Source organism: Phodopus roborovskii, unplaced genomic scaffold (assembly GCF_943737965.1).
Source record: "Phodopus roborovskii unplaced genomic scaffold, PHOROB, whole genome shotgun sequence".
NCBI lineage: Eukaryota > Metazoa > Chordata > Mammalia > Rodentia > Cricetidae > Phodopus > Phodopus roborovskii.
Window position 1 is genome coordinate 55698 of NW_026126192.1, and position 14521 is coordinate 70218.

Sequence of the window (14521 nt, forward strand, 5' to 3'; positions counted from 1 at the left end):
ACACACACACACACACAAACACACACACACAGTGTGTATGTATGTGATTAAATATATAAATACAACCTACTGAGTCTACATGTGTATATATGCTTTTAGGTCTGACCTATGTTAAAACTTACAGAACTGAATTTGAAAACAAGCCATATAGTTGATAATAATTTAAATATTTTAAAGTTAAATTCTGACCTAACATAATATTTTAAACTGTTTTTCCCCTTGAGGGCAAATTACCTGTTTATCATATGTAAGACCACATGGCCATAATACACAGCAGACTTTTTGTCATTAAACATACTAATATACACAATAAGTTTGGACTGCTACTTATAGTCCTAACACATGTAATTAGTTTGCCCAATGGGTTGGCTATAGTTCCTTTTTATTACAAACTTTCCTGTGTGTCAGTTTTTACACATGGGTACATTCACAGCATGAATTCCTAGAGGTCAGACTATGGAACAGAAACTGTGTACATTTGCAACCTGTCAAATGCTATTAATGTGGTGTCCATGAATATAGAACCAATTTACAATCCCACCAATTATAAGAAAAAGTACCTGTTTCTTCACACCCACATACAACAGGATGGCATCAGACTTTTGATTGTATGTTCTAAATATAAACACACCCAAAATTTAAAAACCAAAAAATAAAAAGTGACATATCTCTGTGACAATTTTTATTTCTTTTAGATATGAATGACTTTTGTCTTTGTTGTGGGAAAATGGGAATGGAAAACACCACACATAGAGCAGGCACCAGGGACTGAGTGGAGAATTTAAGGAGTGTATTCCCTCTGGCAGACTCTGGAGAGTAACCTCTAAATTACCTGAGCACATGGTCCAGTGACTTGGACTAGGCTAATCAGCATCATTTCTGACTTCTATCATTAGTGGGTTCAAATCATAGTATGCTTGACTGGGGACCATGAGTGAGAACTTAGCCTATGGGACTGAAGATGAGGAGTGCGAAATTCTAGAAGCAAGCACATTTCTAGAAATGGAAAGAGGGCCAGACAGGGAAGGTCTTTTCCAAGTAGCTGCAAATTTGAGATAAAGCCCTGTGCTTTTGCTTCCCAACACCAGTCTTTTCAATGTTCAAGAGCCATTTACATTTCCATATCTTTGAACTGTTCCATCTGTTATGGTTGATTGCATATTGACTTGAGTATGTTAAGGAGTACCCTGGGAATTTGCAAATACTATTTCTGGATATGCCTGTTGAGAGTATTTCCAAAAGCAATAACATTAGAATCAGTAGAGGGAGCCAAGAAGACTCAGGTTTATCAGAGTGAGCAGACATTCTCAGTTCCTGAATTCTGTATTTAGTGGAAAAGTCTAATTAAAACCCACTCAAAGAAAAAGATTTGTGTTCCTTTTGTTGGTTTTCTTTGATTATTAAATTTGTATTATTGCTGTAAAGGGTGTAATGCCAGAATGTACACTGTTAGTCAGAGGACAAATTGTGGTGTTGACTCTCTCTTTTCACCAATAAGTAGGATCCAGAGATTGAATTCCGGTTGTCATTCCTGGCATGGCAAGTGCCCTTGTCCACTAAACCTTCCCTGCTTTTCTTTTAGAGCCAGGGTCTCACTCTGTAGCCCAGCTTGACATAAAAGCCAGGCTGGCCTTGAATTCAAGATCTTCTTACCTCAGCCTCCTCCTGAGTGCTGAGATTTCAGGGATGTACCACCAAGTTTGGTTCCTGAGAAGGATCCATATCAGCGAGGACTTGAATAGGAATCAGAGCTGTCTATTAGAAATGTGTGTACAACCTTGGAGGTTTCCCTTATGAAGGAAAATGGACCTGTAACTAAAATACTGAGAACCACTGACAGAGGATAATAGTCAATGGAAAGAAGAACCCTAAAGTGTTGGCACCTTTGAAGAAAAGCAAATGACCTTAAGACCTACCATTGGGAAATAAAAATCAGAAAGCCCATGGAAACAGAAATTAGCCCTTAAAGACATGGTGTGTCCTTCTACACAGCGAAGGCAAAGAATAGCTGCTCAGAAGATAATTAGGGAGTGTTGATAATCTTTGCTTTGTAGCAACAATGTGTGTCTAGCAATGCTAGGACATGTTAGATTAAACTGGAACAATACTGCACTAGTCAATCAGGCCAGTTACATTATGTAGCAAGTAGTCTAAACCTTACCAAAAAAAAAAAAAAAAAAAAAACCTACAAGGCCAAATCATAGCCTAACAATTAACTGCTGAGGCCCTGAGGCAAAATGCCTCAAACAGATTAAATATAACCTAATTCAAAATTTGAGAACCTGAAATACTATAAAACTTTGTGGGTTGTGCTGAGACCCAAACCCGGGGTCCCAGGCATGCTAAGAACTGTTTCTTATTTTTCTTTCTATTGCTTTTTCCTTTCTTTATCAAAATAAAATGGTAAAAGTCAAATTTGCTGGGAGTGGTAATGCTGACCTGTAATCTGAACACTTGGGCAGACGAGGCAGGAGGACTAGAAATTCAAGATTTTTCCTTGGCCAGCTTGGATCATATGAAATCCTGACTCAAACAAAATGAACATCAAATGACTAATAGTTCACCCTTTTTTGTTCTTGGCTTGTTTAATAATTTTTTATGTTAAATTTTTATAGATCATTGTGAGTTAACTTTTAAGTATTTCTGAGTTTAGTTGTTTGCATATGTTCCTTAATTTGTAGGACGCACTAAATAACTTCAGGGGTTACCCAGTCTATGGAACTGAGGATAGCTGAATGTGAAACTCCATGTAACCCATTCAACTTGATTAGTTGTACTATTTTCCTTCCTAGATGTGTTTGTTTCCATTCTCATTGGCACATTATTCTCCAACTTATCTCTTCCTCCATTTATTTTTCTTTTACAATAGTAGGGACTGAACCCACAGTTGTCTTCATGCAAGCTGTTTTATTACTGAGCTACATCCACAGCCCCTTTTAAATTCTTTATTCTGGAACAGGGTCTTATTACATTGCTCAGGCTGACCTTGAACATGCAACCTTCCTGCTTCAGCCTCCAGAGTGGCTGGGATTACTTCGCAGCTCCTGCTCCTTTTCTATGATGCCTGCCATTCTACCTCTCTCCAAATTTCTCTCTCATGGCTTCTTTCTTTTCCTGGTATTGTCCCACTTCTACCTTAAGCCTTTCCTGTAGTCTCCTCTCAACTACTGCAATGGCCTTATAATTATTTTCTTTTCCTCTAACCCAAACTATGTACAGCTGCTAAAGTGATCTTTCTAAATAGATATGTAAGGATGATTCAAGGACTTTCATATACTTCAAGTAATTTTATATAGTTCTTGAAAGATTTAAAGCATGCATGGAGCCAGGTGTGGTGGCACACACCCATATCCCATCACTTGAGAGATGGTGGCAGGAGGATACAGAATTCATGACCAGTGTAGGGCTTCTGATCAGAGCAAGTTTCTGATTGGTTTGGAACTACATGAGACCTTGTCAGAAATCAATAAATAAAACCAAAAAAGCAAAACAAAACAAAAAGGGAGTGGATTACATCTGTTATTAATGTTTCTCATGCCATAGTGGATGGCCTCATGCCAATACTCATATGATCAGCACAAATTGGAACAAGGGGGTTAATGATAATGAAAAAAGATGTCATGAAATTGGAAAGGGGGCTAGAGAGATGACTCAGTGGTTAAGAGCACTGGTTGCTCTTCCAGAAGTCATGAGTTCAATTCCCAGCAATCATATGGTGTCTCACAATCATCTGTAGTGACCTCTGGTGCCCTCTTCTGGCCTGCAGGCAGACATGCAGGTAGAATAAGGTATGCTAAATAAATGAATTGGAAGGGGACTTGGGGGTATTGAGGAATTGATAAAATAAAAATACATTGTAAATATGTATGACCTTTTAGTATTAAAAATACGATTCAAAATGCAAATAATGCCATTTCACTCTCTAAAATCTTCCAATATCTTTCCATTGACTGTAGGAAAAACATCCAAAGTGTATTCATTTATGTGTATGGATGTTTTGCCTGCATGTATATTTGTGCACCATATGTGTACCTGGTACCCACCAAGGGAGTCAGATCTAGATCTGGAATTATGGCTGGTTGTGCCCCACCACGTAGATGTTGAGAATTGAATTTAGGTCCTCTGTAAGAATAACAAGTGGCCTTAACCACTGAGAAATCTCTCCAGCATCTCAAGATAGATACCCTTTTTAAAGGTTTTATCTTGGCTCACAGTTCCAGGAGATACAGTCTATTACTGCAGAAAACGCAGAAAAGAGCTGGTTACATTGCATCCACAACCACAAAGTAGAGATCAGTGATTCCAAACTCAAAATTCCTAACATAATATATTCCATTGGCTCTGGTACTTCATCAGTTAATTCGTTATTGAAGTGACTATTAAATGAGTACTGGAGAGATGTTTCTGTGGTTAAAAGGCTTCCTGCTCTTCCAGAGGACCTGAGTCCAGCTCCAGAGGTTTGGATACACTCTTCACAGACACATACAAATAAAACTAGAAAATAAAAATTTTGTAACAAAATAAGGCATGCCCTCATGTAGCCTTACACTCACTATTTAACCAAGGATGAATGTTAACTTTTCATTCTTATTCCATCTACTGAATGCTGGGATTAGAGACACATGCTGCCACACCGGGCTTTAAAGTGGCTTCTTGTTCTTCTCTTTTTCTCCCAAGCAATTACTTTGCCAGCATTATAAAAAATGCTGGTCTTTCAGTCAAATACATTCTTGACCCAGTGAGATAGTGCTCCATTCTGAACAATGATAATAATAATAATCAGCTAGCATTTACAGCTTTGCCAGGTGCTTTTCATGTTATTTCATTTTACAAGCCTGTGAGGTAGGTATACTATCTCAGTTTAATAGATGAAGAAATTGGTGATGAAAGAAGACTGGGAGATAACCCAGTGGGTACTGCTTGCTGCATAACAATGAGGACCTGAGTTTGGCTCCCTAGCATGTGAATAAGATGCCAAGCATGGAGGTATGTACCTGATACCCCAGTGTTGGGGAACAGAAACATGTAGGTCCCAGGAAAATGCTTGCCTGACAATCTAGGCAATATGGTGCTCTGGATCCAGAGAAAGACTCTGTATCTAAAATTAAGGTAGAGAATGATACAGAAAGATAATGTTAATCTCTAGCCTCCATATGTATATACAAGCAAGGGCACACGCGCACACACACACACACACACCACACACCCATGTGCATGTGTGCACTCACGTTGAACTAATGATGTAGCCCAGTCAGAATGCTTGCTTAGCCTAAAGAAAGTTCTGAATTCCATCTCCAATACCATATGAGCCAGCTTTCATTTGAGAGTTTTTAAAAATTATTACTATTATTAATAGTAGTAGTGGTGGTGATAGTAGTAACAGGTGTGTGAGAGACACAGACAGAATGCAGGTACACATGTGCCATGGTGTCTTGGTCAGTGTTCTATTGCTGTGAAGAGACACTATGATGGCAACTCTTATAAAAGGAAGCATTTAATTGGGCTGGCTTACAGTTTCAGAGGTTCAGTCCATTATCATCATGGCAGGAAGCATGGTGGCACACAGGCAGACATGATGCTAGTGGGGTAGCTTAGAGTTCTCCATCAGGATCTGCAGATAGCAGGAAGATGCTCTGGGCTTGGAATGGGCTTTTTAAAACTTCCAAGTCCACACCCAGTGACACACATCCAAGAAGGCCACACTTCCTAATTCTTTTAAATAGTGCTACTTCCTAACCACCAAGTATTCAAATCTATGAGCCTGTAGTAGCCATTCTCATTGTGTGTGTGTGTGTGTGTGTGTGTGTGTGTAATTCTGAGGACAACTTTTGGGAGTCTGTTCCCTCCTTCCACTATGTAGGTCCTGGGGATCAAATTCGAGTTGATCAGAAGGAATAATACAATATTTTAAGAATGAATAGTAATTCCAGGCTTAGTGGTACATGGCTTTAATTCCAGCACTTGGGAGGCAGAGACAGGAGGTTCTCTGAGTTTGAGGTCAGTCTGGTCTATGTAGTGAGCTCCAGGACAGCCAAGACAAAGAGAGAAACTCTCAAAAAACAAAAATAGAAAAAAGAACACTCTGTGTCACTTGTTTTAACCTTGACACATAAAAAAAAAAACAAAAAAAAAAACATGTCAGGTACCTACCTAAGTGTCTGAACTCTGCTTAACAGGAAAAAGGCTTAACTATTATTGCTACTACTTACCACACTACTATTACATGACATTACACACCTGCTAAAAAAAAATGTACTCAAATAGCTTTCCATCACACATCAAAAGGCCTCAAGCTGTCCTACCCTCACTTGTCTCATCCTACTGGACTTTTAATTTTACCTCATGGCATGTAGCTTTTACCCTGAGGCACTTGGGCTGTTATCTCTGCCAAACAATGCTCTTTGACACTCATTTGGTCACTTGGTTCTTCTTTCAGGTCTCAACTATTTGTTAAAAAATAGCAAAGCTCCACAAACATTTCCTAACACCCTTATAGACTTAATTTTTTTATGTATATGAAAACCTGCTTGCAGGTATGTATATGTACCATGTGTACCTAGTGCACATTGAAGTCAGAAAATGGCCTTGGAGCCTCTGGAACTAGCATTAGGATGGTTGTAAGTCCGTCATATGGATAAGAATTGAACACAGTCCTCTGCAAGAGCAACAAGCGCTCACTAAACCACTGAGCCAATCTCTCCAGTCCCATGCTGCTTCTTAATGGAACTTACTACACTTATATTCTAGAACTCTTCAGCCTTAGGGCTGGTGCTGTTGAATCCCTCTTACCAAACCCTGAGTATGACTTCAAAATGGCATTTTAGTTTGTTGACTTATATTTTCATCACAATTGGTAAAAAAAAAAAAAATATTCCCTATAGTGCCTATGAGGAAACATGGGCAACTTCCCTCTAGGTCTACACTCCAGTCTATTGAGTATTTCAAAACAAGAGGGACTACAATATAAGCTCTTCTATCAGGGACCTCTAGAAGAGACTAACCACATTTGTGTCTTGGAATGCGCCCACATGAAATCTGAGTTACAGATAAAAACCCAAAATAGAAAGCCTCTCCATCACAAGTTGATCTTGCAGAGCTTTTATTGCAGTGACCAAAAGAATGCAGTTAATGGAATTTATGACTAACATCAGGCATGCACCTCTACCTGAAACTGTTGTTAGTTCTTAACTGGCCTAAACTGTTAGACTTCTTTAGGCACATCTGTGAATTGTTTTGTAGCCTGATATACAAAGTAAGTTAACTTCTTCCCGTGGCAGTCTGGTACTAAGAAATATGCTCATGAGTTAGATTCCTTTATAACTAACTAAAGCCCTCTGGATTCTCAGGCTGCCCATTCTATCTTGAGACCATGTTTTTAATTGAGATTTAGTAAATCCCAGTATAGGGAAGGCAACCAAAAAGGCTGGATTGTATGAACACCCGTAGAACGTTTTTCAGCTCGGATAGTCAAACTTGAAAGATAAGAAAGCTCAGGGTTAAACAGTGCCAGGTTATTTCCCCACTGCTACTTTTTCTGACACAAAGACCACCCTAGAAAACCAGAAATGAATCCATACAAAGAGTTTTACCCTATGTGGTCCCATTATCAAATTATAGAAAGCACTTCCACTATCAAAATTATAGAAAGCAGTTAAGGGACCTTGAGAAAGCATAGTCCCGTATACAGTAATATGTGCATCTCATAATATCATTTGTCTGTCAATTATTTTCACATAATTAGCTTTAAAAACACAACCAAATACACATGACTCTCAACTCCCATACATAAAAATTGGTCTTTGTTCATTCTCAGGTGACAAGATGTCCCAAGGTGATAAAGAAAACTGGGAGCCAATCCCCCCCACAGCCATTTCTTCAACCATCCCATCCACAGCTCTTCATTGCTTGAACTACTTTTCCAAAGAGGTAATGCTGAGATCAGTCAGAAAGGCTTTCTGAGAAGACTGGTTTGGACTTCTGGGTCTGTTCCAGTCGATTTAAGATGAATTGGCTTGTATCAATGAAGCGCTCAACACAGTTCACAAAACAGGCCTCAGCCCGACTGTCCAACTTTGGCCCAGGCTTATCCATGCACTTCTCCTGTTATGAATAAGACAGAGAATCACAAAGGGAACTTGCAAACAAAATCCTTTTGCTTATAGAAATAATTTCACCTAAATCATCTGATTTGCTAGTACATTCGGACCCTGTGTTTTCTCTTACCTGTCACACCTAGATTTAAAATTGTATGGTATGTGTATATCTATGCATGTGTGGTATAACTAGAAAGAAGACTATGAGGAAAGAGATTGTAAAGGAGGTAAGAAATACCCATTAAGACAGACTTTGATCCATGGAAGGCCTTACCCTGCCTGGGGAGCAGAATAGGGATGGGCTGGAGTTTGGTGGGAGTGATAGGAGAGGATGGGAGGGTGAAGAAAGTGGGATTGACATGTAAAACAACCTTGTTTCAAAAAAAAGAAAAAATGAAACAAATATACAAAATTAATCATATGTGAAAGCAAGGAGAAAAAAGAAATACCCATTAGAAGAACACATATACCATGAAGAAACCAAAGGCTTTTTAAGATGACTTAAAAAAATTTATATAAAAATTTTCACATTACATTTTTCAAAAAGCCAATGAGAAACACAATTATCAATCCTTGTGTATAACAGAGTGGGAAAAGAGGCAAAAATACAAGTGAAGTAATACTTTTCAGGCAGTGGTGATGGTGGTGCACACCTTACCTCAGTCCCTGGAAGACAGAGGCAGAGGGATTCTGAGTTTGAGGGCTACACAGAAAAACCCTGACTGGTAAAACAAATCTACAAAAAACTAGTTAGGTACCCTAAAATCAATCAACAAAGAACGTCTATGAATGAACATTCTTTTTTTTTTTTTTAAGATTTTTTTGAGACAGGGTTTCTCTGTGTAGCTTTGTAGCTCAGGCTGACCTTGAACTCACAGAGCTCCCCCGTCTCAGCCTCCCAAGTGCTGGATTTAAAGCCGTGTGCCACCACCACCCTGAACTGACATTCTTTAACCTTGTTTACTTAAGGCAAAGTGGTTTGTCTTTTGAGATCGGGTCTCACTATGTAAACCTGGCTGGCTGGAACTCTATGTAGGCCAAGCTGGACAGAACTTGTGATCATTTTGTCTTTGTTTCCTAAGTTCTGGGACTGTACCATCCTACCCAACACCTATCAACAGTTCTTGAATCCCTCAGGAGTAGTGAAAAACTAGAGTTTTAAAAACACTGACAATTTCATATATGCAAAATACAGGTATATAATTTAATCATATTCACCATTATCCTCTACTTCCCAACTCCTCCTTCCCAACAACTCTTCCTGAACTCCCTTTATGATCCACTGAGTTTTGGGTTGCTTGCATGAGCATATAAGGTTCTTCTATTGGAGCATAAGAAACTTCAGTGGCTCACTTAGGAAAAATAAGGTTCCCTCTTCTAGTTCATTATTATTATTATTAATATAGACTAGGCTGGCCTCGAACTCACAGGGATCCGAGTGGTTGGATTAAAGACATGTGCCACCACTGCCCAGCTAGCTCATTATTCTTAAAGTAGTCATTAACCCCACTACTTCCCACCCAAGCATAATGAATCAGAGACTTTTTTAAAAAAGAAAAATGGGCATGGTGGTGCAACCCTTTAATCCCAGCACTCTGGTTGAGGCAGGTAGATCTGTATGAACTGCACAGCCTGGTCTACAAAGCAAATTCCAGGATAGCCAAGGCTGTTACACAAAGAAACCCTGTCTCAAGCGCGCGCGCACACACGCACACACGCACACACGCGCACGCACACACGCACACACGCGCGCGCACACACACACACACAGGGAGGGAGGGAGGGAGGGAGGGAGGGAAGGAGGGAGGGAGAAAGCAAGGAAGGAAGGAAGGAAAGAAGAAAGGGAGAGAGAGAGAATTGCCCATATCTTGGTGGTAAACACCTTTAATAGCACCAATCAGGAGGCAGAGGCAAGAAGATCTCTATAAATTCCAGGCCAGTCAGGTCGGGAGTGAATAGCAAATCTCAAAAGAAACAATTTTTAAAAATCAAAACACAAAAAAGCTGGAGGCATGAAGACCATTTTCAAGGTCATCTTTGGCTTTTCTCAGCTATCAATTCAGTATGTGGCTAGCTTGGAATACATGAAAACTTGTCTCAATTTTTAAAAAAGTCAAAGAATCGAAGCCTTCTGATTGAAGACAAACCAGAATCCAGCATTTCTAAAGAGTACAATCCAGCAATACATAAGTTTACAGAAAAAGGACCAAGTAAACCGATGATGTATGTGTTATAGTTAGAAGCTTTTAGAATACATTTCGTTCATGATTCTCTACATTATACACAAGACTCAGACTCTCTAATTCCACCGAATAATATCCATGGCCTCTAAATTCCTTAAGTTTTTATGTCACAGGAGGGCAGTGTGCTTGTCCTTGGCAACCAGAACACTTTGATCTCAGCTACAAACAAATGCCTTCTGCCCCTCTGCCAAAGTCCCCTCACCGAGCCGACTCAATTTCTCAACCTCAGACTTTAATGTCTTGGTATTACACAACTCACCGTGAGACAAATAAATATGTATGTTGGAAGAGATTATGCCACTTTTATATTTAATGGGCTAGAACCGCTTGTCTTTTCATCAGGAGGGGTTATAACTGGGTAATCTAGGTAAATCCCCAGGAGTCCAGAAATAACAATTACGGACTCTCTGGGATTTGGGCTCCCTAAAATTCCAGGACTGGGGCTTGTGATCGGTCTTAGTGGCCAGCACTACAGCCTCAAACCTCAGGTGCCTCCCGAGTGCTGGGTGGGACAGCCGTGTAAGCCCGTGACTCCCAACACTCTGCACCTATGTTCTCTCAGAGAAGTAGTCACCCTGGTCCCTTCCGACTCGGCCTAAGGAATCTGAGAACCCAGAGTGCAGTCAAGACCACCCACTATGGAGTTCCCGATATCCTAACAAGTCCTGTGGGGGCAAGGACACAGGGAGAGTAGGCACAGGGTCCAGATCCAAGCCCGGGGATCCTCACCCAGCAAAGTTCCGTCATCTGGTGCACCAGCTGCTGGAAGCGCTGCTTCTGAGTCTCCACCTCGATGAAATGCTGCAACTGCGGGTCTACAGCGCCCAAACCCGCGCCGGAAGAGGACGAGGAGGAATCCATCCCGGCGCGACCACGCGGGCCGAAACGAGCTCAGAACCAACTCGCCGACCTTCACGTGTCTGGGTGACGGAACCGGAACCACAACCTCCCCCCCCCACGCGGCGCCCCGCCCCGCCCCGTCCCACCTCGGGACCGCCCTGTGAGCTCACTGCGTCGGCGCGGAGCAGGCATCGCGCCGGCTCCCCCAGCTTCCCAAGCGATCGCGCTCTGCTGTCTCTATGGGCCATACCCTCTCCCAGCTGCGCCCCAGAGGTAGCGCCCAGCCAAGGCCTGAAGCCCCGCGGCGCCATGGGAGCGCTGATCCAAAGAGAAAAGAATAAAGGAAAAAAGGAAGCAGCTTCACACCACGTGGTCAAGTGAAGGCCCGGCCTTACAACTCCGCCCTACCCACTTCCAAATTGGCCCGCGCTTTCTCAGCCTCGGTTTTTACCCTCAGCCGGAACTCTTCCGCGAATTAAGTGGCTACTCTGGGTGGTCCCCTGGGTCCAGTCCTTTGATAGGGTTTCTTCTTGATGGAGGGAAATGAGGCTCTGACTGAGTTTGTCCCTAACTTTAAGATTCATTCAAATCATATCATATGTCTGTGTACCAAGCACCGTGAAAGTCTTATAGATTCATCTATAATTAAGAGGCAGGTTTGAACAAGTGAAATGTTTATTCTGTCGAATTCTAGATTAGGAATACGCCAAATTAATAACACATGATTTTCTGCAGTTCTCAAATAGGAAACTTGAGGGTGGCTGCGTGATGAATTAAAAGAGGAGATACCTTCATCTTTCCAGTAATTTTATTTTATCAAAACAACCCCTCCCATTTTAATGGCACCATTCCAGTCTGTCCTGCCCTCCAAACTCTTAACACTTACCCAACAAGCTGTTAGACAACTAGTGGAGCTATTTACACCTTTCCCTCCCCCCAAATGTTCCCATCCCAAATTCAGTCTGTTCGGAGTCTTGAAGTTATGGACAATACCAGGCACAGAAATTCTTTGGACTTTGCTCAGAAGCCGTGTGCTGGGAACTGAAAGAAGAAAGGCATTCCTAGATGTACAGGGGCCTTTATGTATTCAGTAGGAGCAGGGAAGGCTACAGAGCCCATTAGCCTTGGTGACCTCAGAAAAAAGTGGAATTAGGGCTTGTAGGAGAGAGGCGTAGATCCACGAAGCATTTCGGCCAGTTCAGGATTCTTCATCCATGACATCTAGAATGTTACTCAAGAGAATTTTGAAACTAGGACGTTCATCTGCTTTCTAAAACCAGAGAAAAAAATGTTACAGTGGAGAATCCAGAATCCACAAGGAATCCAGTAGTCAGTCACAAACTATTAGGCTTATTATGTATATACTAAATACCTAGCCACATATCTTCTTGATAACACGAAAAGAAGAGAAATGAAAAAGCAGGTCTCTGTAAAGTCCTTGTGTGCTTTTCATCTTTAGCAACTCAAGTAGTTTTTTTTTTTTTACAATTTATTTTTTTATTTTATGTGCATTGGTGTTTTGCCTGCATGTATGTCTGTGTGAAGGTGTTGGATCCCTTGGAACTTCAATTATAGACAGTTGTGAGCTGCTATGTGTGTGCTGAGAATTGAACCCTGGTCCTCAGAAAGAGCAGTCAGAGTTCTTAACCAAAAGGTATTTCTCCAGTCTATAATGCTAATAACTTTTGCCTTATCCCTCGAATCTCTTTCCAGAAATCAGTCAAGGACTTCCTATTTCCACTTCCATCTAGCTGTTATAAAAAACAATTCTAGGATTACTCTTTAAAAAAAAAATTGTATTTATTTATTGTGTGTACAGTGTTCTGCCTGCATACATACTTACAGGCCAAAAGAGGGCACCACATCTCTTTACAGATGATTATGAACCATGTGGTTGCTGGGAACTGAATTCAGGACCTCTGGAAGAACAGCCAGTGCTGTTAACCCCTGAGCCATCTCTCCAGCCCCAGATTACTCTTTTTTTTTATGTTTGGTTTTGAAACAGGGTTTCTCTACATAGCCCTGGCTGTCCTGAAACTGGATCTGTAGATCAGACAGGTCTCAAACTCATAAGAGATCCACCTGCCTCTCCCTTCTGAGTGCTGGGATTAAAGATGTGAACCACGGAGCCAGGCATAATTCAAGTTATTTGTGTGATAAGAACAATTTGCAAATAAATCTTACGGGCTGATTAAAACTGACACGTTCATTGCAAATTTATACACGCTATCTCCTTACTTCAGAGCTTGGAATGAAGATGGCTATCAAGTATCCTTCCCTGGTTCACAAGCATACTTCACAGAATTTCTGGGATAATGTTTAGCTAGCTTCCAAATGCATTTTCTGTCATCACAAAGCTAAATGGAAAAAAGTGAACTTTGCTAAGGGCTGGATTGGACCCTAAGCAAGCAGGGACTTTTGTTAGGCTGTCTTTAAGATTACAACTGTTTTGGCAATCCATGGTCAGATTGCCAATCCATGGAAAGTATACCAGGCTAGCCTTGAACTCACAGAGATCCACTTGCCTCTGTCTCCCAAATGCTGAGATTAAAGGCAGGTGCCACCACATGTGGTTGAGATTTGGTCTTTTTTGAAAAGAAAATTGTTTGGGTTTTTGTTGTTTGTGATAAGATGGAACTCTATATCTCAGGCTGCCATGTAGCCCAAGCTAGCCAGCCTGACACTCATGGCAAAACCCTCCTGCTTCAGATTCCTGAATGTTGGGACCACATAGGCCTAGTTGTCCTGATGTGTTTGATAATTCAGGAAGGATTCATAACAGAGTGGCCTCAATCTTACAGAAACAAAGGGTCATGAATTTCTTAGTATTCAGATCAGTGGTTTTCAAACTAGGCAAGTATCAGAAGTTCTAAGAAACATGAAAGGTTTTCTGAGTTCCATAGTTCCAGAATCTCTAGAAAAGAAACCCTGTAATTTATATTTTTTGTAAATGCCTTGGGAGACTAGACATGGTGGCACATGCCTTTAATCCTGACACTTGGAAAGAAGAGATAGGTGACTCTGTGAGTTCAGAGGCTGGTCTGGTCTACATAGTGAGCTCCAGGACAGTCAGGAATATGTAAAGAGACTGTATCTCAAAATAATAATAGTAATAATAAAATTCTTAGGAGTAAGGCATAGTAGCTCATGCTTGTAATCTTAGCACATGGGTGGTAGAAGCAGAAGAACCAGAAGCTGAACGTCAACCTTGGCTATATAATGAGTTTAAGGCCAGCCTGTCAATTGGAGACCCTGTCTGAAACAAATGCTTGCACCACATACCTGGTTTATGAAGTGCTAGGGACCAAACCAAGGCTTTATTCATGGTAGGTAAACATTCTACCA

General features: G+C 41.0%; 2 protein-coding genes across 3 annotated transcripts in view; both read right to left on the bottom strand.

The window, feature by feature from the left end:
- Positions 1-7082: 7082 nt before the first annotated feature.
- Timm8a (translocase of inner mitochondrial membrane 8A) lies at positions 7083-11234 on the bottom strand. Its single transcript, XM_051179597.1, has 2 exons — positions 11066-11234; positions 7083-8100 (listed from the first exon to the last, which is right to left on the bottom strand). The coding sequence occupies exons 1-2, from the start codon at positions 11195-11197 to the stop codon at positions 7939-7941; spliced, it is 294 nt and encodes a 97-aa protein (XP_051035554.1). The 5' UTR covers positions 11198-11234; the 3' UTR covers positions 7083-7938.
- Positions 11235-11878: 644 nt separating this feature from the next.
- Btk (Bruton tyrosine kinase) overlaps positions 11879-14521 on the bottom strand; it is a 44682-nt gene continuing 42039 nt past the window's right edge. For both annotated transcript variants that reach the window (XM_051179598.1, XM_051179599.1), the window contains exon 19: positions 11879-12446. In XM_051179598.1, coding sequence (XP_051035555.1) covers positions 12375-12446 — 72 coding nt within the window. In that variant the 3' untranslated portion in view covers positions 11879-12374. The remainder of the gene's footprint in view (positions 12447-14521) is intronic.

What these genes read in the sequence shown, in the direction of transcription:
- Timm8a (XM_051179597.1), bottom strand. Translation starts at nt 11,197, where the DNA reads ATGGATTCCTCCTCGTCCTCTTCCGGCGCGGGTTTGGGCGCTGTAGAC. An exon ending in AGATGACGGAACTTTGCTGG is followed by an intron (nt 8,101 to 11,065) that starts GTGAGGATCCCC and finishes TATTCATAACAG; the next exon opens with GAGAAGTGCATGGATAAGCC.